General features: G+C 38.3%; 3 protein-coding genes across 4 annotated transcripts in view; all 3 read left to right on the top strand.

Annotated features, from left to right (window-relative positions):
- Positions 1 to 8,577, top strand: part of LOC128213785 (nucleolar protein 4-like) — a 38,917-nt gene extending 30,340 nt beyond the window's left edge. Inside the window, exons 7-13 of the mRNA XM_052919840.1 lie at positions 420 to 510; positions 3,720 to 3,910; positions 4,447 to 4,584; positions 4,795 to 4,995; positions 5,890 to 6,006; positions 6,295 to 6,679; positions 6,827 to 8,577. Coding sequence (XP_052775800.1) covers positions 420 to 510; positions 3,720 to 3,910; positions 4,447 to 4,584; positions 4,795 to 4,995; positions 5,890 to 6,006; positions 6,295 to 6,679; positions 6,827 to 6,987 — 1,284 coding nt within the window. The 3' untranslated portion in view covers positions 6,988 to 8,577. The remainder of the gene's footprint in view (positions 1 to 419; positions 511 to 3,719; positions 3,911 to 4,446; positions 4,585 to 4,794; positions 4,996 to 5,889; positions 6,007 to 6,294; positions 6,680 to 6,826) is intronic.
- Positions 8,578 to 9,216: 639 nt separating this feature from the next.
- Positions 9,217 to 13,337, top strand: LOC128214413 (excitatory amino acid transporter 3-like). The gene is made up of 8 exons (XM_052920876.1): positions 9,217 to 9,801; positions 10,339 to 10,381; positions 10,546 to 10,615; positions 10,822 to 11,014; positions 11,376 to 11,609; positions 11,815 to 12,009; positions 12,197 to 12,331; positions 12,890 to 13,337. Exons 1-8 carry the CDS (start codon positions 9,323 to 9,325, stop codon positions 13,152 to 13,154), a joined length of 1,614 nt encoding a protein of 537 aa, XP_052776836.1. The 5' UTR covers positions 9,217 to 9,322; the 3' UTR covers positions 13,155 to 13,337.
- Positions 13,338 to 14,405: 1,068 nt separating this feature from the next.
- LOC128213019 (cell division cycle protein 20 homolog) lies at positions 14,406 to 24,410 on the top strand. 2 transcript variants are annotated; one of them, XM_052918490.1, is made up of 10 exons: positions 14,406 to 14,461; positions 16,152 to 16,452; positions 17,175 to 17,432; positions 18,944 to 19,075; positions 19,494 to 19,690; positions 20,093 to 20,187; positions 20,584 to 20,821; positions 21,058 to 21,183; positions 21,402 to 21,519; positions 23,423 to 24,410. In XM_052918490.1, the coding sequence occupies exons 2-10, from the start codon at positions 16,197 to 16,199 to the stop codon at positions 23,605 to 23,607; spliced, it is 1,605 nt and encodes a 534-aa protein (XP_052774450.1). In that variant the 5' UTR covers positions 14,406 to 14,461; positions 16,152 to 16,196; the 3' UTR covers positions 23,608 to 24,410. The 2 variants fall into 2 exon arrangements, with proteins under 2 accessions (XP_052774450.1, XP_052774449.1); XM_052918489.1 differs by having other exon boundaries at positions 14,413 to 14,535.
- The last annotated feature ends 1,183 nt before the right edge of the window (positions 24,411 to 25,593 follow it).

Here is a 25,593-nt window from a genome sequence, read left to right as displayed (position 1 = left end):
TCTAGTGTATCATCTTCTCTTTAGTATATCTTTAAATATATACATTCTTGATATCAACATATGAAGAACTAACATATATTCCTCAATATAAGGACAAACGCGTTATCCTCCCTGTATGTTCAGGACTTGATGTCCAACAATTTCAATGGAAGGACTATATACTTGGCGACATCTAAAACACTTACACAATATACATGATTCAACTGTGTCATTTGTCTTATAGTATACATTATAGTGATAACCTTTTATTTTCTATATTCACGGTAAACTATAGTATGATCTGGAGTCAGTAATTTGGACACACGTGCATGAAAAATGCTACCAAGGCGTTAGGGGAAACACCCAATGGGGCGCGTGTATGTTGTATTCTAGTATTTAGTTTTCTATCTGTTTGTATGAACTATCTCTGCATGTTTCAGGACAGCGTGTCGAGCGTGAACAGTGAGATGAGCACTGAGACGGGGTCCTCCCCGACCCGTGACCCCTCCAGCCCCAAGACCGACAAAACAGGTAAGCACATGGTCCTGCTTTGTAATCCTGTTCTCGTTGCATCGTCATGATAGAACAGCCAAAAGTCAAAGGTAAAAGTTAAATGGTGTTTACATGTGGATCGTCATATTGCGCTCAGGCTCTGACAGAACATGGAAGTCCTAATGTAAGACCTTACATGAAAAGGCGTACCAGGTAAGCCGCGCAGACGCGAACCCGACGCAGCTTGTGGTTTATCGGTTAGACCTTTGTGGATCAGGCTCCAATTTTTCAAAACATCTTAAGTCCCTTATTGCAAAGATGACTTGCAGTGTGTAATATCTACAATTGGAGTTTACACGAAATGTATCTTCATGATAATCGCGATAAACTTATTTGTTTTAAATAAAATCAAGATAAAGTAAAAAAATGGCTTAGATGAAATAAACTTCTTAAGCTTTTAAGAACTGTCGAGAAGTTTGGGCCTGTGGTGCCTCGCTCTACACGTGTGCCTGTGGCAAGAGGAAGATCGTGCTTAAAGGGACTCGCCCATGTTTTGTAAAATGCACTCATTTTTATGACGAAATAAAGTGTGGTAAATCATAAGAATTGTTAAAACTAAAATACTGACACCTGGAACCCTTTAACAAATACATGTATAGCATGATATATATGCTCAAATATTGTCTTTGAAGTCTACGGTGCCGGCATGGGTTCTCTCCCCACTAAAACCTGTGGGGTTTTATACTTACATTTTATAAAAAAAAATCTACAATTTCGGTATTAAAGAGTAAAATTATTATAATAATAGTGTTTTCAGATGCATTACTGTGAAAAAAGTGTTGGTCCAAAACAAGAGCGAGTCCCTTTAAAATCTGAATAAGAACCAATAAATGAGAACATGGAAAAGGAGTATCTCTGTTACAACTCAATGAACGCTGGTTGTTGGCTGTCATTGTTTAGCGAGTACTTGATGACACACAACAATACACCTACCCGTTCCCCGGGAGCCTACCCTTTCCCCGATCACCGACACCGATCTTTAAACATATCCATGCACATGTATGTAATCATAGTGTAAAGCGATATATTTTCATGCTAATTGATCGTACTTGTATATTCGTGTATAACATTTTTGTGACATTCCGGGCTTAAAGGAACTGTAATGGGGAATCCATACCTAATCGAAACGCTAATGAGGTTTGAAATTGTAATTGTCCAGGCAGCTAGTTGTGAATATGCACTGTCATTCATGCTTAAACTTTCACCCAAAACAATGTTCGACCACGCTTTTTCTATACTAATACGATTTGAAATTGTATCCGATCAGAAGGCGGCTGGTGGGGAATTTACCGGCGTTAAAACAGCGTTAAAGCGGCGTTATGTCGTTACTGGAGGCCGTCAAGTGGCTGGGTAAGGTTTCACCGATCTGTCCATGTCAGCTCATATTGTCTTTAATCTGGTGCGTGTTTCACTCATAAACAGGAGCAACATATTTCGGGGGAATTTCTTGAGGGAATCTGATGAATTTAGACCTCAAAATCGCGGTGTAGGAAGCATATTGATTTGTCAAATCTGGTCGTCTCATATTCCGTTTCGAGAGCTTAGTTCAACAGGGGTTTGTAAAATGCATAATTCATCGAGATTTGTCATTGTCCACATTTTGCTGTGACAAACTGAGACGCAACAGTAAAGTGAGCGGTAATCTCGTAGTCGTTGATTCCTGGCAATGCCCGGATATGCTAAGGTGACACTGATGATTAAGCTGCAGAAGTCGCAATATTGCACGGTTACAGCCTACCAGTCTTTCCCCGAAACGACCATGAACTTTATCTGCTGCACTTGTATTAAACTGTTTGGGAAGACTTATTTCAAAAATTAGCTTTTATGACACTCAAAGGCAAACGGTCAATCAAATCGAATGAATACTGAAACTATGTTCGGCCAACTTCCAACTAGGTCCCTTATGTTGAGACGGAAGGTGAATGCTGCACGATAGAAGTTTGTCAACTAAGCAGATTCCAAGGCGCCACAGTGAACAGGGAGCCTCTTATCGGCTGCCAGAAGTTCCGTAGGCCGCGGCCTTCTTGTGGTCTCTAAAATTGGTGGCTTTAAAATCTGACACAAAGCGCCTGAGTGACACAGATTGATACCTGCTGAGCGCCTGTTGCCATGGAGATATGACGCGAGGATTGATGCCAGTCACCGAAATTATGAGACTTATTATAAATTGTAGGAAAGAACTAAGTGAATAATATTGGAATAGCTCTTTGAGCAGCCCAAATTGAGAGTTAATTGCTTTTGTGGGTTGAGGGAAGTTTGAATAAGGTATTTATACAATAATGGTTTTATGGAGAGTCGTTCTTCCAAGTGCCATTCAATGATTTAAACTTTATTAAATAAAACATATCGTTGTCCCCTCGATTTGTTTCCAAACCACAGCTTGGATTGATAGCGTGCGTCTTTGAAATATCATTTTCAAACCCATAATTGTTTTCACCATATAAAGTATTTTGAAAATGTTACACCCGATGGTATCAAAGGCCAAATGGCACGTTTTAAGTATCTAGGGGGACACAAATTCTCCGGTAAGGTGATAGAGGTATATTGGAGATCAATACAGCACCTTAGTGGCAAGCTCAGTTTCACATTTGTCAGAGTAAAGCTGGCGTTTATCAGGCAGGAGTCTCGGTCACCAACCTGTCAGCCCCGGTCACCATATTGATCTCAGAGACGCTGTCGCACCTGAGAAACACACGATAGTATTCCTGCCTTAACAAAACTGATTTGGAACATTAATAGAACCAAAAAGATCCCAGAGGGTCAATGTGTTTGGGAATCATGTCGAAACCGGCTATAAGTCGCCAAATGCTACTTTCTCACAATAATAAATATGCTAAATACATATTTCACCATATGTCCTCTCAGCGTAGCTTTTAAACGATCAAGAGGCTTTTTATTGAGGCAACATTTGGCAGACAGGAAAAAGCAATTACATGTTCTCCTGTTCTCAACATGTATGCTAATTTAACCTTAATAAATGCCTCTTAAAGCACAACCGTGTTTATGAATTGCCATAAAGTATATATCTTTAGTTTCTGAAAACCTAAGACTGAGATACAAACTAAGCAATAAGGTATTATATAAACTTAAAAAGTATCCAAAAGTTGGTATTTGGTAACAAAATCATGAGCATGAAAGTATAATAAAGCAAAATAGAGTCAATAATCAAAGCTACTCTACATTTTCAGAGAGAACGAATTTCAAGAATGGCTCTGTGAGTCCGGCGCCAAAAGCTGATACCCCAAAGCCATCAATTCCGGAAGAACTGTTCCCGATGAACCTGACGGGGACGCCCAGCTCACTGTCACCCCTTTCCCGGGATGAAGGCAAAGGCCATCCGGAGCGAAAGCGTCGCCATAGTGACGAGGATAGTCTGGAGGTGGGTTTGGAGGTGCGGTGTGTGTGTGTGTGTGTGTGTGTGTGTGTGTGTGCGTTCGTGCGTGCGTGCGTGCGTGCGTGCGTGCGTGTGTGTGCGCATGTATAATTGTGTGTTGTTCAAATCAATTCAGTTATGTTTTTGTTTACTATTTCACACAGGTGGTTCAATCTTATTCTTTAGTTTACGGTTATGACATCTAGATTCTTAAATATCATAAATACCCGAATAGGATTTCCAAGCGTGAATCAATCCTGTGTCGTAGGGACTTGGCGGAACGGGAATACAACAATGACGCCCAGATGCAACGATAAGTCTAGTCTTACACATCCGCTCTCTTTCCAGGAATTCATAACTCTGACGTCAAATTGTAGTTACATGACAAATATACAAGCAATGTATTTGAAAGTGAGTCAATGTACGCCCGAACCGAGTTTATAGCAGGCCTGCTGCGAAAACTGTTTAATTTAAGATAATTTACAATATCTCTGTAAGGTCTTTATCATGCAGACAAGGTTAATGTTGTACTTGTTTTACAGACGTCGTCGAAGGCGAGTGAGACGGGCACCAACGACGATTCCCTCACGAAAGATGACGATGATAACGACGACGACGATGATGAAGACAAGGTACCGCCGGGATCCAACATTGACCCAGAAAGGCTGAAATCGTTCAATGTGAGTGGTTGTTACACATATGGTATCTAAATAACGAAATCAGATCATTATATGGAAACATGGATATATATATAAATATGGGGTAATGTATGCAAATACGGAATGGAGGGCAGTATTGTCGAAATAAAGAAACGAAGAGAGATATTTCGACCACATTAGCACTTCTACATTGCCGTTTCCATTGCTGTACCACTACATTGCCGTTTTCAGATGTTCTGCCGTCTGTTTGTGGACGAAAATCTAGATAGGAACGTGCCCATCTCCAAACAACCGAAGGACAAAGTGCAGGCAATCCTTGACGCCTGCGATCGCCAGTTTCCGGAATTCCACGAGCGCTCTCGGAAACGAATCCGGACATACTTGAAATCCTGTAGGCGCATGCGCAGATCGAAAGAAAACGGATGGGAACCTGTAAGAGACTATAAATTTATTACTTTTGCAGGAAATTTTAGTCAAACTCCAATTTTATATCAATATCTCGAAACTTCTTGCTAAACAGGCTTAAGTAGCTTATTTCAACTAGCCAAAATACATACTTAAATTGAATTTTGATAATTGAAAAATGGTTTATTGTGATTATCATACAGATAATTCCTATCTTAAGTATTAAAACTCTTAAAAAGGTAAATGTTACGCAAATTATTGAAAAACAAAAATAGTGAGCTTAGCTTAATTCTGTTTAAAGGGAATTAAGAAGTTTCGAGAAATTCGGGCCTGCTGCTGGTTAACTTCATGTTTCGTTTTTGCCAAAACAATCATTACCAATTGTCAGACAATGCAGATATTGTTGAGTTTTATAAGATTTACCATATATTTTTTTACATTTACGTTAACTCTCTATCATCAATAACTGAATACCGAATTCGCCTGGCGCAAACCCACATTGTTTATTTACAAAAACTGGTACATAAATGACATTTACCACCACAATTAGCAATGATTTAGGCTGTATAACAACTTCTTAAATTTCGTTCAAATGGAGAAAAACTACTTTTACATGAATCATGTTTTAACGAGCTTTTCAAATATCATAAGTTTTATTACCAAATATGAGTAACAAATGTTTGTTGATTTGAGGCAAATTAAAGAGAATATATAAAATACATGTTCCAGAATAAGGTTAGATTTTTTTCATTCATACAGTAATATGTCGTCTGCGCAGCAGCCTTTCTCCATCTAGGGTCAATAAATATCAATATATTGAAAACAGCGATCATAAAAATATGAATGTGTACATTTTAGAATGTATTTGATATCAAGTCATGATTTTATTCGTGAATTTGACTTATTGACGGTGTATTTCAGTTGCGACCAACGCCTCCCCATCTGACGTCAGCAGCGGCGGAGAGCTACCTCGCCCAGGCCTGCGAGAACGAGAGCATCAACGCTAAGCGCATGCGCATGGGTCTCGAACCACTTCCGGTAAGACACGTTATGTTATTGCGATAACATTTTATACACATATTTGAATACGAAACAATTCAGTACGTATCAAAACCGTGAGATTCATAATCTAACGCAACCATATGAGCACAGCCTTTGAAATGGGAGGCAAGCGCGTCTAGCCGTAAATGGAATTTAAATATTTGTAGCTGGCAATTCGTATTTTTTATTCACTCAGTAAAACCGTCAATGTAGGTATATAAGTACTACAGCCTATATCGTTCTGTTACAAAACTTTGTTTACGCTTTATATCATATTCACTTCAGGCAAGCGCTATGCCAATCACACACCATCCCCCGGCCATCGGTGCACAGACGCCCCAAAAGGGCACCCCGTCCCCAGCTCAGCCGTCTCCACCCCCTCCACGGGCAGACATCAAGGACCGCGATTCCAGCCAGTTAGCTCTGACTTCAAGCTCGTCAACTGCCAGCCACGTGGACCGACACACACCGGTCTCAGCTGCATCCTCGGACTTCATACGACATCCGCCGCCTCCGACCGCGTTCCGACCGCCTCCGGATTTCCCGCCGTTTTTTACGAACGGCAACGGATTGTTCCGGCCAGGGTTCCCCGGGTACCAGCATCCGGCCCATCATCATCCGTCCGTCCTCCACAGCCCCATTCAGCCGACCGGACTACAGAACGGTAATTGTTAGTAATATCTTTATATCACTGTATTCCTAAGCTGAATGGTTTCCGCTCTATTTTGCATTTCTGTTATATTTGGTATTTAAATGTCAATGCTATCAGTATTAAAATCGTATTGTATCTGTTACAAGCACTGTTCAATCTTTCCAGGTCCAACAGATCTTAGCATGAAGAAACAATCTTCCAAGAGCCAGCTAAGCTCCAGCGAAGTGTCCACAATTAAGCAGCTCATTTCCGGGTACCGGGAGTCCGCCGCCTTCCTCTACCGGTCCGCGGACGAGCTCGAACAGCTTCTCTTGCAGCAAAATTGAAGTTGACTGGAAATGATTTCATCATTTTATACCGGAAGTGACTTATTTAATTTTGATTGTTTGAGTTATTGTTATGTTGATGGTGAATTTTGAAACATTTTTGATGAGTTAACGGCGGGAAGAAGAAGCGATCAGAAAGTCAGGCGTTATTTTGCCTGTACTCAGTACTTTTGAAGTGTTTTAAAGGTTGTCTCTAAACATGATGCCTTTTTGTGCTAATCCACACTGTTATAGCATGTGATGCTTCAAGCTATGGAGATATATTTTCTTATTAATCAATTATCTGTAAAGGTGCATGATTGACAGTGTTGTATCAGCCGTGTTGATCTCTGTGTGAATGGCAGACTGAAAGTCAGTTGTTTGGATAGATAATACTTAGTACACTATTTATTTTAATTATTTGTTTGTCTCTGCTCCGCCTATTATTTGTACATATTGGGTATATTTATTGTAAATTTATTTCAATGACAGTGCATTATTTTGCACACAAAGCAGTGACCCATATTTGCCTTGCTATGCCGAGCCACGCGCAAAGCCGCGGGGTCGTGACTGGAATCTTAAAGGATGGGAAAAGTCTCCATGTACATCAATGTAAGGCCAAGTAAGGATAGAACTAACTGATATAGTTTTTAAGATTAAGAGTACTTGATTTTCAAGAGAATATCGGTCCCTTCAGGGTTGGTAACAAAAAACATGGATGCGGATTTCTGTCATGTTTCCGGTTAGCCTCGGTTCGGTTCCAGACGCTGCCAGCTGTCTCGTGCCGACATTCCCGTTTTTCTTTTGTGATGACCGTTTTCGTTTCTCTTGATCGTGTTATAAGTTATGAGGTGTTTGTCGTTTGAAAAGTGCAATGTTTTATAATAGTTCTACCAAATTCTCGCCCTACTAGTCCGTGTACCTATTGGCTCAGTTCACTAGAATACACGTATTTATAATATTAAGAATTCATCTGTTCGTATTTGACGCTATTGATGTTTTTTTTAAATTTATTTATTATAACATAATTTGTTTTATGTATAATTTGTTTGTGGTCAGTTTTAATCTAGTCAAAGATTATTTCCTGTTTTCTATTCGAATGACTATAATTATTAATAATTCATCTCATTTAAAAATGTGTACTCTATTTATTTTTTGGTTATGTTATGAATTCTGTTCCTGTATTTGGACACAAGTGTGCTAGTCGTAATCCTAAATCTATATATTATGGAACAGAGATGAACATTCCAAGTTTGTTTTGCTATGTTTTATGCGCATTTTTAACGTTTGTATGAGTCATCGTATACATTGAATACCAATGGTGTTAAAGGAATCAAGTTAGAGCCTTACCTCCGGGACAGGTACCTTATAGAACAACACAGTCTCTCATGTTTGCCTTTATAAATGTTAAATAATGCTATTGTTAAACTGGATTGATATTGTGCAATATTATATTATTATGTAGATTATGTATATGTATTGTACTGTGGAGAAATGTACTATATATTTTGACTACCTGTCTATAAGCGAACACTCGCTGTCTTAGGGTTTCATCATGACACTTTGAAATTGACTGTTTTGAAATTTATCTTGACTAAAATAAAATGTTGAAGTGAACTTTTTTTTGTATTTGTTCTCCTTTCAAGAAAACTTTAACAACTCTACCATGTTTAGCATGGTCTGTTCGGGTAATCTTGACCGCACTTGATGATGATGATGATGATGATGATGATGATGATGATGATGGTGGTGGTGGTGGTGGTGGTGGTGGTGGTGGTGGTGATGATGATGATGATGATGACGATGATGACGATGATACTTCTTTCATTCGCCTTAAAGCTGCACTCTTACAGATTTCACTTTTTTGACAACTTTTATATTTATTGACTTGGAACGAATTTTTTTCCATAAAAAACCAGTGATATAAGACTGCTGGTAAAATTTCAGAAAGCATAGTTTTATTGCTAAAAGATTTTCTTAAGCTTTAAGTAAAATAAAATTTGGGGCAGTTTTTCAAAACAATTGATATCTGTTCTATCGTAAGTTATCTTAAACGTCTGAATTGAATGCAATGATGTCATAATAAGCAGATTTTGAGTCATTTGATTTTAAAAAATGACGAAACCGTCTATCTGATAGAGTGCAGCTTTAAGGGAAGTTGCAGCTACCCGTTATCTCAGTATGTAGATTCCTCTGATAGTGGTAGTGACAGTGTTATAAACAATCAGCAAAATGATACGAACTGATGTTGATGAAGGCATGGGTTAAACTTAATTAACTACACAAGGTTTATGTCAACAAAACACTTATTTATTAACACATGTGTACATTTCTTGGTAAATATAATTAAAACAAAATGGATAGGCAACCGCTCCTAGAGACTAGCACAGAAAAGCAATCAACTGCAGGCCGCTGTGGAAAATGTTTGCAAGTGTTGAGGAGACAGCTGCTGATCGTGTGTCTCGTGCTGGCCCTTGTGCTTGGTGCCAGTGTCGGGGCAGCCCTCCGCTCCCTGGACCCACCGCTCTCAAGTCGCCAGATAATTTACCTTCGATTTCCGGGCGACCTCTTGATGAACATGCTGAGTTTCCTTATCGTGCCGCTCATCGCTTCAAGCCTGGTCTCCGGCCTGGCATCCCTGGACACACAGTCTTCGGGGAAAATCGGATTGCGTGCAGTCGTGTACTACCTTATGACAACACTTGCAGCCGTGGTTCTCGGCATTATTCTGTGCGTGAGCATCCAACCGGGGACCAGGGGCGGCGAACCGGAAGTTACGCCAGAGGACGACGTAACTGTGGTTAACACTGCGGACACGTTTCTGGATTTAATAAGGTAAACAGAGTACACTAAACTAAACAAATGTTCAATCAGTGTTATGATTACTTACTTACCTCAAGGAAACAGTAGTCTTGAAACATCCCATTGTACTGTTTCAAACATCCCATTGTACTGTTTCAAACATCCCATTGTACTGTTTCAAACATCCCATTGTATTGTTTCAAACATCCCATTGTATTGTTTCAAACATCCCATTGTACTGTTTCAAACATCCCATTGTATTGTTTCAAACATCCCATTGTATTGTTTCAAACATCCCATGGTACTGTTTCAAACATCCCATTGTACTGGTTCAAACATCCCATTGTACTGTTTCAAACATCCCATTGTATTGTTTCAAACATCCCATTGTACTGTTTCAAACATCCCATTGTACTGTTTCAAACATCCCATTGTACTGTTTCAAACATCCCATTGTATTGTTTCAAACATCCCATGGTACTGTTTCAAATTCGCGTCAGATTAGTCCTAAATTATTTGTAAATTCATTTGAATACAATTGAATTTAGAAATACTTTGTGTCTGTTGCAGACAGTGTTTTCCAGACAATATCGTGGAAATGTGCTTTCGAAAGGTAAATGACGAACTCAACCCTTCTATTTATCAGTGTGCATGCACTATCCAGTGTTGGAAATACATTTGCTTTGTAATATAATTGTTCCCGATACGTTTAAATGATGAGACCAACATTCTAGCCAAAGTACTTTTCCTAAAATTGCAATGATTATTTATTGGCAGACGGTAACGGAGCAAGTTCTACGACCAAATGGAACTAATGTTTCCATGACAACGGTACAAAACGACACTGGTAAGCAATCAAATCTTTGCTCGCGACGAAAATACTGAAACATCTTTTTTTTAAATTTATTATAATTTATTAATATAAAACACCAGTATACTGGTCGCAGTTCATTTTCACTTTTTTCGTTAGTCGATGAAATTCTGATCGAATTCCGCAGGAGAATGAACTAATTTTTAGTGCATGGAAAAAGCAAAGTGGTACATCATTCAAAGGTGGTGAAACGGTACCGTCCGTGTACGATCCCGTTCCGGTGAAGACAGATGGGGTGAACGTACTAGGGTTGGTGGTCTTTTCCATCCTGCTGGGGGTCGTCACCGGCCACCTCGGGGACCGGGGTCGCCCCATCCTCATCGCCGCCCAGGCCGTCTGTGACGCCACCATGTGCCTCGTGCAGCTGGTTATCTGGTATAATGGTCTATATACATTTACCAAAAGTCAACTGCCGTGCACTCAGCACCTGCTATTTAAGCAATAAAATTAAATACATGAATTTCCATTGTACATAAAAAGCTTAATGTAAAGGGTAAAACGTTCGCAGTTCAAATTGTCGCATAAATTACGCATTTACATGTATATACATGTATTGATTTTATTCAGAGTTGGGATGGCCAAATCAAAACCGGAATGTAACAATGCCGTTTTTAGGTCACAAATTGTATATATAAGTATGATCTATGGCACTCGTCAAAGCACGTATGTATTACAGTAACCCTGTCACAGTTAAAGGGCAACAATGTGTTCCATCCATCCCTTTCATTCCCACTAGGTATTCTCCCGTGGGCATCCTGTGCCTCATAGCCGCCAAGCTCGTGGAGATCGAGGATTTGGCGCGGACCTTCCAGCAGCTAAGCTTCTACTTCCTCACGGTCACGGCCGGGCTGTTAGTTCATGCGGGTGCCACCTTGCCGCTCATATATCTCGCCGTGGTCCGTAAAAATCCCTACCGATACCTGCTTGGCGTTCTGGAGCCGCTCGTGACTGCGCTTGCTACCTCCTCTAGGTAAGAATTCGTTTTAGTGTAACAATTTGTTTCATTCAGCTATGGAATATAGCATGTATACAATGCCAGTTGGGATTACGACGGCTTTAATTTCGTCCACAATGAATGAACGAGACGGCGACGACGTTGACGATGACGACGACGATGATGATGATGTGTCGTGGTTATGTCGACTATTACGAGATGTTTTTAATTTATTCATAAGTTCTGCGACAATGCCGGTGACGATGCGATGTCTGGAGGTAAACAACCACGTGGATCCGCGTGTAGTGAAGTTCGTGATTCCCGTCGGCGCAACCGTTAACATGGACGGCACGGCGCTGTATGAGGCAGTGGCTGCAATCTTCATTGGCCAGATGCGGGGCTTCCACATGGACATCGGCCGCATCGTCACCATTAGGTAGGCAATAAAGGATTATACTAGTATATAAGAAGTGATTCATTAAATGCATGTTCATGTGACTATTTTAATCACATGTAGGTAGGTTATGTACCAAGGGCGTGTTCACGTTAATGTTTTAATGCAACTACCAAATACGCAGCGTAATGTATAATTTTAATCAATTGTGCAAACATTTCCTCCCAAGCATCACGGCGACGGCGGCTGCGATCGGGGCGGCGGGCGTACCCCAGGCGGGTCTTGTTACTATGGTTATCGTGCTGTCGGCGGTCGGTTTCCCCGTGGACGACGTGGCGCTCATCCTTGCTGTCGATTGGCTGCTGTATGTTTGTTATTTTGCAAAATGTTCTTAGTTTTATTTCTATAAGGTTAATTAACTTATGTTTAACCCACAGCCACAGTCTCCACATGTTATCTTTTGACTAGTTTGCACATTTGAATGAGTTTATAGGTTACTAGCAACTATTGGATAAATGTTGACCAATCAAAAGACCTCTTGGCTAACTTTTACCAACCAGTTACTGGACTCGATTGGCCTTGACAAAATGCGCATTAAATTGATGAGGAGTAAAACAGAGTGAAGACACTTTATAAGTTCTTTATCTGAGCCGGATCCTTGGTTTAGCGGTTTTAATTTGCCAGTTAACAAGGATTGGAATCTTTGCCGAGCCCGTACTATTTTCCCGGGGTGGAACACATAAAGTATGTTGGTTATTTTTCATTATAAATAAGGCTAACGTCCTGGAAAAGGATTATCTTACCGAGGAGACGCCAGTTTAGCAAGGTCGGTGATGTCGAAATATACATGTATACAAAATCCGTGATATAAATCTATGTTTAAGATTCAGAAATATTTTGTCGTACATTTTTGTCTCTTTAGTGACCGGATTCGGACGGCGGTAAACGTGCTGGGTGATGCTTTCGGAGCCGGCATCGTCCATCATCTGTCCAAAGCGGAACTGCGCATTCTCGACCAGCAGAATATAGCACTTCCGGAGGATGACGTCATAATCACGGTAGAACATGAGCCACGGGAGTCGACGTCACTGTTGCAAGACGATGAGCTCAAAAATAAATACAGTGCAACAAAATGTCACGATAAGAAATTTGTAGACGTTAATACATTCATTTCAACAAAACTTTGAGTTTGAGGACGGATTTTGAAAAGCTTTCACCACTTTATATCCTGTCGGCCTGTCGTCATTGTTACACACAAATATAGATCTGCTACAGTGTCTTGCCTTCTGTAAACTTTTCAAGTAAATGTTCTTAAAGCAAAGTCATGTCTTAAACAGAAAATAATACCCTGCGATAAATTGTAAACGACGTTTCAGGTGCCAGTTTGTTCACACTTGTATTGCTGTTACGGCCAGGTAACATGGTCATTAGAAAGGCGTGTCAATCTCCGGTGCGTGGGCAGGCATCAAATGGTGGTTTCTGCTCATAAAAGTGGATTGATATATGCTGATAAAACTTGGTTAATATACTGAAATATCATATAAAGACGTATATTGGCCGCGGGACGTATTTGGACTTGTCGGGTTCACGGTCAAGCCCGCTGCTTATAAATGTAGGAAACGATTTCTGCGCAATAATATATATAACTGTAATAAAGAATATTTTATAATTATGAAATTTGGTGTTTAACAAGCTCATGTGACGTACCGGCTTGCAATTAAAGTTGAGGTCCTGTTGGTCATGGTCAAGGGTGATGTTATCAAAAATAGAAAAAGTGGTCACTGCTACGAATTATCGATGACTAAAGTGTATACAAAGCGTATACTATGGCCACTTAGTGAATGAGAGTGACACATGTAAGTGAATTCATATTCGCGTTAAATGACTTGTGTAAATAGTGATATATAGCTAGGTAAGATTTATTTAAAGTCGGCAAGGAAAGATACAATGGGTTCAATCTGGATGCTCGTCCCATCCCCCTTTCGGCATAATATGTCTAGAGGTTGTATACTAATTCGTTTGTGTGCTTTGTTTTGTTTATTAAAGATGGTATGTGCATTGCATTTAAAAAAAATACTGTATACAACATGTTTTCAACATGTTAACAATAGCTCTTACATGTTTAAATTTCTGTCTGCTTGTAAAATTAGTATCGATTTTCTTCAAGATTTTTATTTCCGACACAATGTCATGAGAATCATATGAGGGCTATTTGTTAAACAACCCTATAAAATATAGACATTTGAATATTAAAAATATTCAAATTTGAATATATTTAGGTGTCTTGAATTATCAGTATAGCCTATACTCCTTTTTCGATATGGTGTATATTTAAATGAAGCGAAATACATGTAAGTTATAAATGTTGAGTACGAATATGTAACGTTGATGAAATCTTCTATCCAATCATTGCTTTTATTTTTCGTCGATTGACCAATCAGACCTCTCGTATTCAAAAGTTGTGTATCAAGACCCAACCTGTCGCAACATTACGGTAAACAACGTAAACAAATGACTACATTTAAATAAAAACAATAATTTATAACATAAAGGAAAAATTTCAAAATCGTAAGTTACCAATTTTGCTACTGTACACTACTACGAAGTAAATAGTTCAGTGAGGCAACGTTATGATTAAATTTGTCATACAATTTCGCGATAAAATGATATTTTTGATATTGACAGCATATTGTATAATTCGTGTTACACCTTCTAGGGGTTTGTTAGGATACCTGATCCTTTTGAAAAAACTTTTTCTGTAGAAAAGTTATGGCTGGAGTTTATGAGTTAGCGAAGAGATATGTACGATATATGATATAGTTCTGTAACTAGATGGTTCAACACCCTGTCTGCATAACTTCAAGGAATAACATATCGTTAATGACTCTGACAATTTGGAAAATTGTTCATGACTGCATCACAGGCAAGTGAAGCAATCAAAGCAGTAAAATCAATACAAATTGGCATACTTACAATTAAAATAAAAAACAACAACTGTGCAGCTTAGGCTGTGCATGTCAGGAGAGCGGTGCTGAAGCTGTCTACAGAGATGATTGGCACCAGGTCTTAAGGAAGGGAAGTCCAGTCTTGTATGGTCTGCCGCAGAAAGCTGTTCTTGTATTCATCATCATCATCATCATCTTAATAGATGGCCTGACTCAACTTCAGCATTCTTGCAATGAGATAAAAAACTGAGCGCACACAGCAGTTTGAAAGGCTTTTTACATTTGTAATGGGTGTGGGGCTCTAGCCCCACACTGGAGACACTTTTCCTCCCAGGTTTACTTTAATGGTGGCAGTGGTAAACAGCAGAAGTTTCTTGGTTGGCCTTAAAAAGTTAATGGGGGTAGGAGTGTAGTGGGTCTGGGTTAGAAACAGTGGGTTAGCTCAGTTGTTTAGAGGGCCATGCAAGTGTTCCGGCGGCCGTGGGTTCAAGCCCCACACCGACACACTTTTCCTTCCAGGTCTTCTTTAATGGTGGAAGTGGTAAACAGCATTCAAAATATTCAATTTTTACACTTGGCAATGTTTGAATGTTTTAAATGCAAAATGCTTTTCTGACTGCTGTGTTTTGGTCTTGGTTCACTTTGTTTAAAAGAAGATTAAAAACAGACACCGAGCATTAAGATGCCTCTGAGTCTCACTCAGAGCTAACTGAAACCCATTGAGAGTAGGCTGGTTGACTACGTTTCATGGTAGATGGTTTCAGAGAACTATTGATGCTGGATAGGAGCTGTGCTGATTTTCTAGCTGAGAGATGGGTAAATAACATATTGTGTCCCCTTGTGGAGTTTTGTGATTCTCTAAGTGGGGCGGATGAGCATATTTCAACATGATGATAAATAGTCTTGTCGAGCTTAGTGATACAGGCAGCGTTTCTGTGGCTTTTAAGGGATTCCCAATTTAGGTCTCATAACATCACGCTTTCAGCTAACATCATTCTACAAAATGCTGTCAAGTTGAAATTTTGGCCAAGGATTGCATCATTGAAATACAGACAAATCTAAAATAGTTCACACATGACATGATGTTGTAGAAGCAGAAGGTATTATAGTCCATTATAGGCTAAGAAAATTTTTCATATCTTTCCTTTCAAAAAAGTTATTTCGGTCTATCCTTCAGTTAATGACTGAATAAGCTTCATTTAAAGTCAAATGTAATTATCTGTGAATTCTATTTTTAAGGTACTTTAAAAACTTAAGATCAGAGTGATCTTTGTGAAAGAAGCGATGTCACATTTTTCCCTTGAGACTGAATTGGCAAGCGCATTAAGGTTGGATGGGCCAATAAACAGAGGGCCTGCGATGCGGTGGCAGAGGAAGCAGGGGGAGGAAGGGAACCAGTCTGTCAACATGAGCCTGAACGCAAGTTGTGGGCTGGGAAAAACTCCTGTCAAAACTGCAAGCATCAACAACAAGTCAATGTCAAAGACACCTTCATCAAATGGATCTCTAGGATACAGTCACAAAACTCCAAAATCAGGAGGTACTTATTTTTTGTGTTCACTGTTTTAGAGACAACAGTCAGAGTAACAAATCTCTGTAGTACTGAACTTTCAGATTTCTGTTGAAATACACATTGCTTGAACAAAAGCAATAAACATTTATCAACTCCCCAAAAGTATGTTTGGACTTAAAACAGTTGTGTATGTCACATCAGGTCACAATATCTGTTGCATTTAACTACAAAAGTATCTACACACATGAAACCTCATCTGGATGCTTGTTAGCATTGGAAATTATGCCACTGCAATTTTTGTGACATTTCACTATGTCTAACAATAGTTTTGGCCCTTTAATTAGTAAAAAATGGTCTGAACATATTGTTTTACAGGTAGAACTAAAAGGAGTTTCAAATGAATGTTGGTTATCATGGGGTTGTTATGCACCTGTCATTTCTTTAACATTTTATTCCGTCCATCTAGAGTTATGGCCTTTGACTAAGTAATAGTCTGAAAAATATGTACCGTATGTAGCACCAACAGTGTTACACCTATACTCCTGAAACTTCATAGGAATGTTGGTTAGCATGGACTTTAGTGTACCTGCCATTTCTTTTACTTTTCACCTCTTAATTCCAAAACTCTTCATTAACCCTACCTGTGTCCAGATGGCATGAAGGGGTATTTATCACGACTGTGATAGGTTTAGTTGTTGTTTTTTTGCTTTATCTGCCTTTAAACTCTATCAATCATGTAAATAATTCAGGAAAAAAGACGCCAGGAAAAGGTGCAAAGACTCCAAATGGAGGTGACAGATTCATCCCTAACAGAAGCACAACACAGTTTGACCTGGGCCACTTCATGATAAACCAGGACACTAACAGCCAGCAACAGAGTGAGAATGCCGAAATGATGAGTCCCAGCAAGCTGGAATACCAGAAAGTGATGAGTGAGAACCTGAACGGAGACCTGGCCAGCAAGAAGATCATCTCATACAAGGGCAATCTACCAAATGCTCCAGAAGGTATAATGTTTTGCAAAAATTTCCTCTATCAGATTTATAAGTGATTTTTTAAACCATTGCGGTCAGGAAGTCAGAACCTTTCTGATTGGCAAAATGCATCATTTAGTCTAAATTTTCAACTTTGACTGGAAATAACTAGAATATTTCAAAAGAATATGATTAAGTTTGTTTCCTTTAATAGGTCTATGGAAATAAACTAGGTTAATTGATGATGTTACATGTGGAACACCTTAAACATGTGACGATGTTAATCAAACTTGGGAGCCTGGTAACCGATTACAAGTTTGGTATCATTTCAAATGGTATTGCTTGCCGATAACTCATTGTCATTTTTGTGTCGCCTGAAAAGACGACATATAGGAGTTACTTTTGTCGGCGGCGTTGGTGGCGCCGTCCGCATCCCATTTTCGCTTGTCCGGGGTATATCTCCTAAACTATTAGTGGTATCAACCTAAAATTTCATATGTAGATAGATTTAATTGAGGGCAAGTGCAGTGCACAAGAACTGTTACTCTTGCTTCCATATTTTTAGAGTTATTGCCCTTTGTTATTTTTCATGCTTAAAGTTTTGTCTGGGGCATATCTTGTAGAATATAAGAGTTATCAACTTGAAACTTCATATGTAGATAGATCTCATGGAGGGCAAGTGCAGTGCACAAGAACCGTTACTCTTGCTGCCATATTTTTTAGAGTTATTGCCCTTTGTTAATTTTCTTGCTTAGGTTTTGTCCGTGGCATATCTCTTAAACTATAGGAGGTATCAACCTGAAACTTATTCCGTAGGTATATCTGATTGAGGGAAAGTGCAGTGCACAAAAACCGTAACTCTTGCATCTATATGTTTAGAGTTATTACCCTTTGTTAATTTTCATGCCTAAAGTTTTGTCCGGGGCATATCTTGAAGAATATAAGAGGTATCAACTTAAACTTCATAGCTAGATAGATCTCATTGAGGGCAATTGCAGTGCACAAGAACCGTAACTCTTGCTGCAATATTTTTAGAGTTATTGCCCTTTGTTAGTTTTGTCCGGGGGCATATCTTGAAGAATATAAGAGGTATCAACTTGAAACTTCATAGCTAGATAGATTTCATTGAGGGCAAGTGCAGTGCACAAGAACCGTTACTCTTGCTGCCATATTTTTAGAGTTATTGCCCTTTGTTAATTTTCTTGCTTAGGTTTTGTCCGTGGCATATCTCGTAAACTATCAAATGCCACCTACACTTGAAAGTTAAATGGCAACATCATTGTCTATAAATGAATAAAATGCCAATCTAACAGCTATAATGTCGACAGTAAATAATTCGTCAGGCGACACATCCGACTCGCGGAGTTCTAGTTATGTATTCTTCCTCTATATAACTAAACCTTTAAAATGATTCCCACAATAATATGGGGTCACTAGGCATCCGAAATTCTCATAACAGTACATGTGATACTTCAGGCAGCTGACGTGGTGATGCCAATAATATGATAACTAAACTGAAATGTTGTTCATATCTCTGTTTACAGGTCACCAGAGTTCACTTCAGGTTCTGTACAGTACATGTAAAACTCCCGCCAGCACAGCTAAGAAAACCATCAGGAATATTCCCCAGGTTCCCGAGCGTATCTTAGATGCCCCTGAGATACTTGATGATTATTGTAAGTGCTTGCATTGAGCTACCATACCAGTGAATTAGATTGTTGAAAATAAATTTAAAGACTATGATTTATTTTGTATGTGAATATTTAATACTTTCTGTTTAATTACTGTTGGATGTTAAAAAAGTTTTAAATGATTTTTGAAGTGTTGTTGCTTAAACATTGATCAATGATGTCTTTAACAATCTTAAATCCTTTATCTGAGGATTTAGCTTGGCAAACTATTTCTCTTTTTGTATAGTTTGTGTTACATTCTCCTTTTAAAGAGTTTTGGGACTTTTATTAAAGGAAATCATTTTCAAGATAATGATGAAAAACATGTTATTGTATCCTAAAATTAAGTTCAAGTAACTATCTTGGCTAAATGAAACAAATTTAAACGAAATTCTGATTTTGGCCCATTCTTTCCGTACATTAGACCTGAACCTGTTGGACTGGTCTGTGAACAACCACCTAGCTGTTGCCCTGGGTAACCATGTGTACCTGTGGAATGCTGCAACAGGGGAAATAAACCAGCTTCTCCAGCTTGACGGACCAGAGGACTATATCGGCGCTGTCGCCTGGGTGGCGGAGGGAAACATCCTAGGTGTTGGCACCAGTGCTGGAGAGGTCCAGGTACTTGATGGCTCTATCTTGTCTTTTGATACAAATCTTCAGTGGTGATTGTCTTATTGTCAATAGTTTGTACATGTTTAAGTCACTCAGATAGAGGAAATGAAGAACTACGTTGAACTACAAATGTTTGACACTGGCTAAGGGCAAAAATTAGTTGAATCATCAATCATCACCATTATAACCATTAAATATGACAGTCATAATATTTTTTATGGACTAAGTTTTATAATTAAGAAATCAACCTGGAGCTATAGTAGACCTTGTCTTATATCGGTTGATAATATTTTGCACAATTTTATTTGGAAAGTCTTAATTTATACATCATATGTCTATTGGGCACTTAATGATTAGGATGCACACAATCATGGATACAGTTTTATTTTTATTTCTCCTGTATTTCAGTTATGGGATGTAGCACAACAGAAAAGATTGAGGAACATGGCGGGGCACGCGGCACGAGTCGGCTCTCTTTCCTGGAACTCATATGTTGTCAGCAGGTATGGTTAAAGTCTCAATGTCAGGGTCAATAAAATATATTTGTTGCTGTAAAACTCCTGTACATGCCATTTGAGATCATTATTTTTCTAGCGAGTCATTATCATAGCCTTGGTGATGTTGTACCATGAGACTTTGTTCACATATTACTATTAAAAATACCCTCATTAAGCAATGACCAAACATTGAATAAGTTAATTGTCAAATTTTTCAACTTGTAAGCTCTTCAAATAAGCTTTGCATGGAGTAATATTTCATGATATAGATACATCAAAGAAGTTACATATATGTATTAGATTATTTAATATATGTTTAAGAAACATTTTGCATTTTTACCAAATGAGGAAAATAGTTTATGTATTAGCCATCTACTCTTGATATCTGACTGTGTTACATAGTGGATCTCGAAGTGGGGCCATTCACCATCACGATGTTCGAGTAGCGCAGCACCATGTGGGCACGTTCACAGGGCACAGCCAGGAGGTGTGCGGGCTGCAGTGGTCGCCTGATGGGAAACATCTTGCCAGTGGGGGCAACGACAACCTACTCAATGTGTGGACAGCCCAGAACCTCACTGCCTCCCCTTCCGCCATTCAGCCAGTACACACATTCTCTCAGCACCTGGCTGCTGTCAAGGTAAAGTGAATTGCCGTCATTACAAACCAGCTCAAAACAGTGAAGAATAATTATGTTTCCTTAACAAATGAATTAGTGATTGTTTAGAAACTTTTAAGATTCCAATTAAGCCAGTGAAATATTGTTTATTTGAAGATTTGTTTATTTGAAGTTTTGTCATAAGTAATTACTTGAAAGCTGATTCAAACATTTAATTGTATGTCATAACTTCCTCCAATACTGCATGAACTTTTCAGGCTGTATCCTGGTGTCCATGGCAACACAATGTGCTGGCCAGCGGAGGGGGGACGGCTGACCGACACATCCGCTTCTGGAATGTTAGTGTCGGCTCCTGCATCAACGCAGTAGACACGAAGTCACAGGTATATACAAGTATTGTAGCTGCTCAGATTTAAGTTTTATCATATTAAAAAAATGATGTATGTATGGTTCAACAAAGTGATAAGAGCAGTGATTGCCATATTCAAGATCATACAGCATGTTTGGTATGCTTTTAATATGAACTTCGAATCCTTTTTTCTATGATGATATTGGTCTACTTGTGCCATATGTCCGTTATATATACTCTCCCTTGCACCAGGTTTGTGCGCTGCAGTGGTCAAAGGAGTACAAGGAGCTGGTGTCCAGTCACGGCTTTGCCCTCAACCAACTCACCATCTGGAAGTACCCAGCCATGACCAAGGTCGCAGAACTCACAGGTAATGTTGAATCAAAGTGCTTTAAGCGTTGAATGGCTTTCGGCCTGCAACATTTTGTGAGTAAAGTCATGTAATTGAAAAAAATATGTATCAACATAAACATCTAAAGATAGTATATGCTCGCTCATAATTTCCTTCGCAAAAACTTTTATGTTTAATGTTGATTCCCAATAAGATCATGAAGTATAAGTTACTTGAAATGTGGAATACGCCAAATAGTTACTTATAAGATATGGAGTTATACTCAAAATCATATAAAACCTTATATGGAGCCTTTGTTTCATAAACAATGCACTGCCACGGATAAAGCATTAAAGAGTTTTTAGTCAAATCTACTCTACAATTCAAACTTGACTTGAGGTGTATTTAATTTACTAACAGGGTATGCAGGCTTTACCAAATGCATCCCAACAAAATGCATTGGACATATTAATTAGGTTTATGTTTAAAGCTTCTTTCTACAACGCCTTATACCTCTGGATCGAATCACCCACATACTATTTCTTCCCTGTATGCTTTATGTACATGTATCTTAATAATGCCCTGAACATATGTCACTCATGGACAAAATTAACAGATTTATATCAGTTTTGTTTTTAAATATGCATATGCATTATGCTACATGCTCAAGATATTGGACTGAAATTACTGAGACAAACTTAGAAATATTCACATACTTTCTGTTTCATTCGGCATTACATGACTATTACAAAAATTGTAGCAGGTAAATAGCCTGTCAACGCGTTACGCGGTTTGATTTTAATTGTAAAAGTGTATAATATTCATTTAGTAAATGTTTAAAAGGTTGTTAGTATGTACTTACACAGGAGAATGGTTTTATGCGACACACATTTTAAAAAAAACAATTAAAAACTAATAATCTCAATAAAAATGTCAAGTAATAGCCGATTTAGGCTAAATTTAGGAAATTTAAGAAATTATACTTGAAAAAACTGATTGTATGATAAAATGAATTATCATCATTTTATTTAAAACATTATGGTTTGATATCTTACGCCTAATTAGCATTTTATAGCATCATAATACGATCCATATTTTTCCGTCTTTTAATGACTTCTCAGAGGTTATTTCCGGGGAATAAACCTGTCTGAATTTGATTACCCACATTCTATTCTTGGCCACATTGTACATGTAGATATTATCGGTCCCCGGCTAAAGTAAAATCTAAACACAGGTATAAAATACATGTATTTATTTGATTCAGTAAGCGTTAATTTTGCAATTATTTGCGAATTCTGCTTTTCTATATTGCGTTCTGTAACTCGCCGATATCAAAATATATATCAAGTGCGTTATATGACGAAAAAGCAGTGTTCCAAACTATATTAACCGCATAACATAGACTGAAGACTTTACTTTTAGCAAGCTGATCAATATGCAGAATGCAGTGCGTAACAATTAGAGCAGATTGCTTACTAGGTATTTTCGATGTAAATGTTAATGTAAATTAGGTGTTGACCCACGCAGTTCTAACCGCGCTGGGGTTGATATGCCCGTTTGCGCATTAATTCGCTAAAAGTTAAAAATGTTATGTCGATCTGCCAATGCGATTTCCGAGATATGGTTATTGAAGTCTGCAGGCCTAGCGGCCTACAGCCTAAAAATGGGAATAAGTTTAGGTTTATTTTCAGCTGATGTAATTATGTTGCTCGAAGAATTAATGTTTAGGAGTTTTGAAGTGTTTTAACCCATGTTGAGCTGACGAAGCAAGCTCTTCTTAATAATCATATTTGATATTAAATTTTTTATCCAACTTAAAGTGATGCATTTCTAAATGATTATGCTTGGTACTTATTGAAGGCCATTAAGTAATTTCATTGGCTTGAAATACATGTGTATGAAATTATTACATGTTTAACTATCATCTGTTGGTACATTACAGGTCACACATCACGGGTGTTACACATGGCCATGTCACCGGACGGGACCACAGTGGTGTCGGCAGGGGCTGACGAGACCCTCAGACTGTGGAAGTGCTTCTCTGTGGACAAGGAAAAGAAGAAATCCCAGAAGTCAAGCATAGTGCCCCGGGACCAGACCATAGCACACCTCTCCAAAATCAGATGATGAGACACAGAGTGGTACTTGTTTGTTGGACAGTGGCAAAGTTTGCAATATTGTTAAGAATCAACTTGGGTCAAGTGAAGACCTCCATGCCAGTTGCCTGTTTTGCAAGATCATGTGTCAATGGCTTCAGTCACTGGTACTGTACCTCCAAGTCAGTGTGTGCACTGATTAGTGACACATAGGGAGGATGGTTGTGTGTTTTTTCCAGTGTATGACACTTTCACAGTTGTTTAATGGATTTGTTCACAAAGTGTTCATCAGAATAAGGATGTAGGGGAAAATTGAGCCGTACAAACCTTTTATGAGTGAATCCACAGCTGTTCACGCCTTATCATCATTGTGCATTTAAGAGATTGAAAGCGTCGAAGATATTTGAACCTGCTCAGTGCTGTTTGTACATGTACGTGCTTTTTATACTCATTATTACCGTTATTTGAAGTTTGTTTATAGTTTTGATAATGACATCTCCATCTACCACACATTTAATCTACCACCACCAGATTTGTATGTTAGTCATTTAGTGATTTCATAATGAAGCCTTTAACTATTCTCTTTTAATATATTGACAATATATTGTTTTTACCTGTATTCCTTTATCTACTAACTAGAGTTTGATTATTTGAGAATTGTTTTCAGTTACTAGATTATAATATTTCTTTAATGGTTGTTTTATCTGAAATTCAGTTTAAAAGGATTTATTAGTGCAATTTGTTTAAGGGAAGACGACTCACCCTCACCAGTTATTCTGTTTCTATGACATTCTAGATATTCACTTTTGATTATGTTGTTTAAAGAAAATAAAAGGAAATAAAATTGTTAGTTTTTTCTGCATTCATGTACAATCATTTAATATGTCCTGTATCTTTATCTGAAGCATTCTCACCATTATCAAGTGGATCATTTTTATCTTCTCTGGCAAGACAACAGTCAGTGCTATGAAAAGGTTGTGTCATTTTGTGATCAAAATTATGGACTTAAAGGGACTGTACACCAGATTGGCACCAAAAAAAGTTTTTTTCTGTAACGAATCTCAGGACAATTATTTAATAAAATGTTTTACTCTTTCATATAATAATTGTAAAAAAACATACTAACAAAAAAAGTCCAGTCAGAGACCGGGATCGAACCAGTGTCGCCAAAATTGCAGACCCGTGCTGTATCCACTGTGCTACGAAGGCTTATTCTAAACAGTTGGAATATTTAAGCTATATACCAAACATGGTCATCTCATGTGATAACATTGACTAGCCAATCACGCATAAGGAATGAATTCTACTAGGTAGACATACCTAGTAATGTTTTATTTATGGAAAAATACGAAAAAACTGCGAAAAATAAATTAATTTTAAACTATGTGGTACTTCAGTTAGTAAGTTCCAATATATTGTACACATCAAAACCAAGTTTATGTCATTTTTCGACAATTTTCTCTCTTTTTTTTCGCCGTTTTATCATACGGTGTACAGTCCCTTTAAGTTATTTTAACCTACTGAAGAGGATAATCATTCTAGAACACTTGATGTTCACCTTGATGTATGATGACATTCACATTGTATGACTGCAAGGAGCCATTGATTATCAGTGTTGCACTCGGTTAGATTGACCTAGTACTATCCATTCCTTTGGTCACAAAAACAGGATTTGTCATCAGCTCTAGTTGGCTTTGTAATTAGTAGGTGTATGTAGACTGTCAACTCAACTTCAAGAAAAAAATCAAGATATTGTCGTCAACATTGTTCATGTTAGTTGTAACAATATGCATAAGTGTACCAAGACTCATTCCTCTGACTTGGATTACTGTGAAGTTATGCCCCTTGATAGTTTTTAAGTCAAGCACATACTGACTTGGCCATAACTACCATTCAAGATGTTCATATGAAAATTGGTATTCATATTACTAATGAAAAAAATACTGAAATGTAGTACGGCCCATTTCTCTTGTTTTAATATTGTCCAGTTAGCCCCTTAACAGTTGTAGAAAGTCTA

The sequence above is a fragment of the Mya arenaria genome, chromosome 13, assembly GCF_026914265.1.
Source record: "Mya arenaria isolate MELC-2E11 chromosome 13, ASM2691426v1".
NCBI lineage: Eukaryota > Metazoa > Mollusca > Bivalvia > Myida > Myidae > Mya > Mya arenaria.
Note: the sequence above shows the minus strand (reverse complement) of the source record. Positions and strands in the feature narration are given on the sequence as shown.

What these genes read in the sequence shown, in the direction of transcription:
- LOC128214413 (XM_052920876.1), top strand. Translation starts at nt 9,323, where the DNA reads ATGGATAGGCAACCGCTCCTAGAGACTAGCACAGAAAAGCAATCAACT. An exon ending in ACGTTTCTGGATTTAATAAG is followed by an intron (nt 9,802 to 10,338) that starts GTAAACAGAGTA and finishes TGTCTGTTGCAG; the next exon opens with ACAGTGTTTTCCAGACAATA. An exon ending in AACGGTACAAAACGACACTG is followed by an intron (nt 10,616 to 10,821) that starts GTAAGCAATCAA and finishes CATCATTCAAAG; the next exon opens with GTGGTGAAACGGTACCGTCC.
- LOC128213019 (XM_052918490.1), top strand. Translation starts at nt 16,197, where the DNA reads ATGTCACATTTTTCCCTTGAGACTGAATTGGCAAGCGCATTAAGGTTG. An exon ending in TGAGATACTTGATGATTATT is followed by an intron (nt 19,076 to 19,493) that starts GTAAGTGCTTGC and finishes TCCGTACATTAG; the next exon opens with ACCTGAACCTGTTGGACTGG. An exon ending in CAAGGTCGCAGAACTCACAG is followed by an intron (nt 21,520 to 23,422) that starts GTAATGTTGAAT and finishes GGTACATTACAG; the next exon opens with GTCACACATCACGGGTGTTA.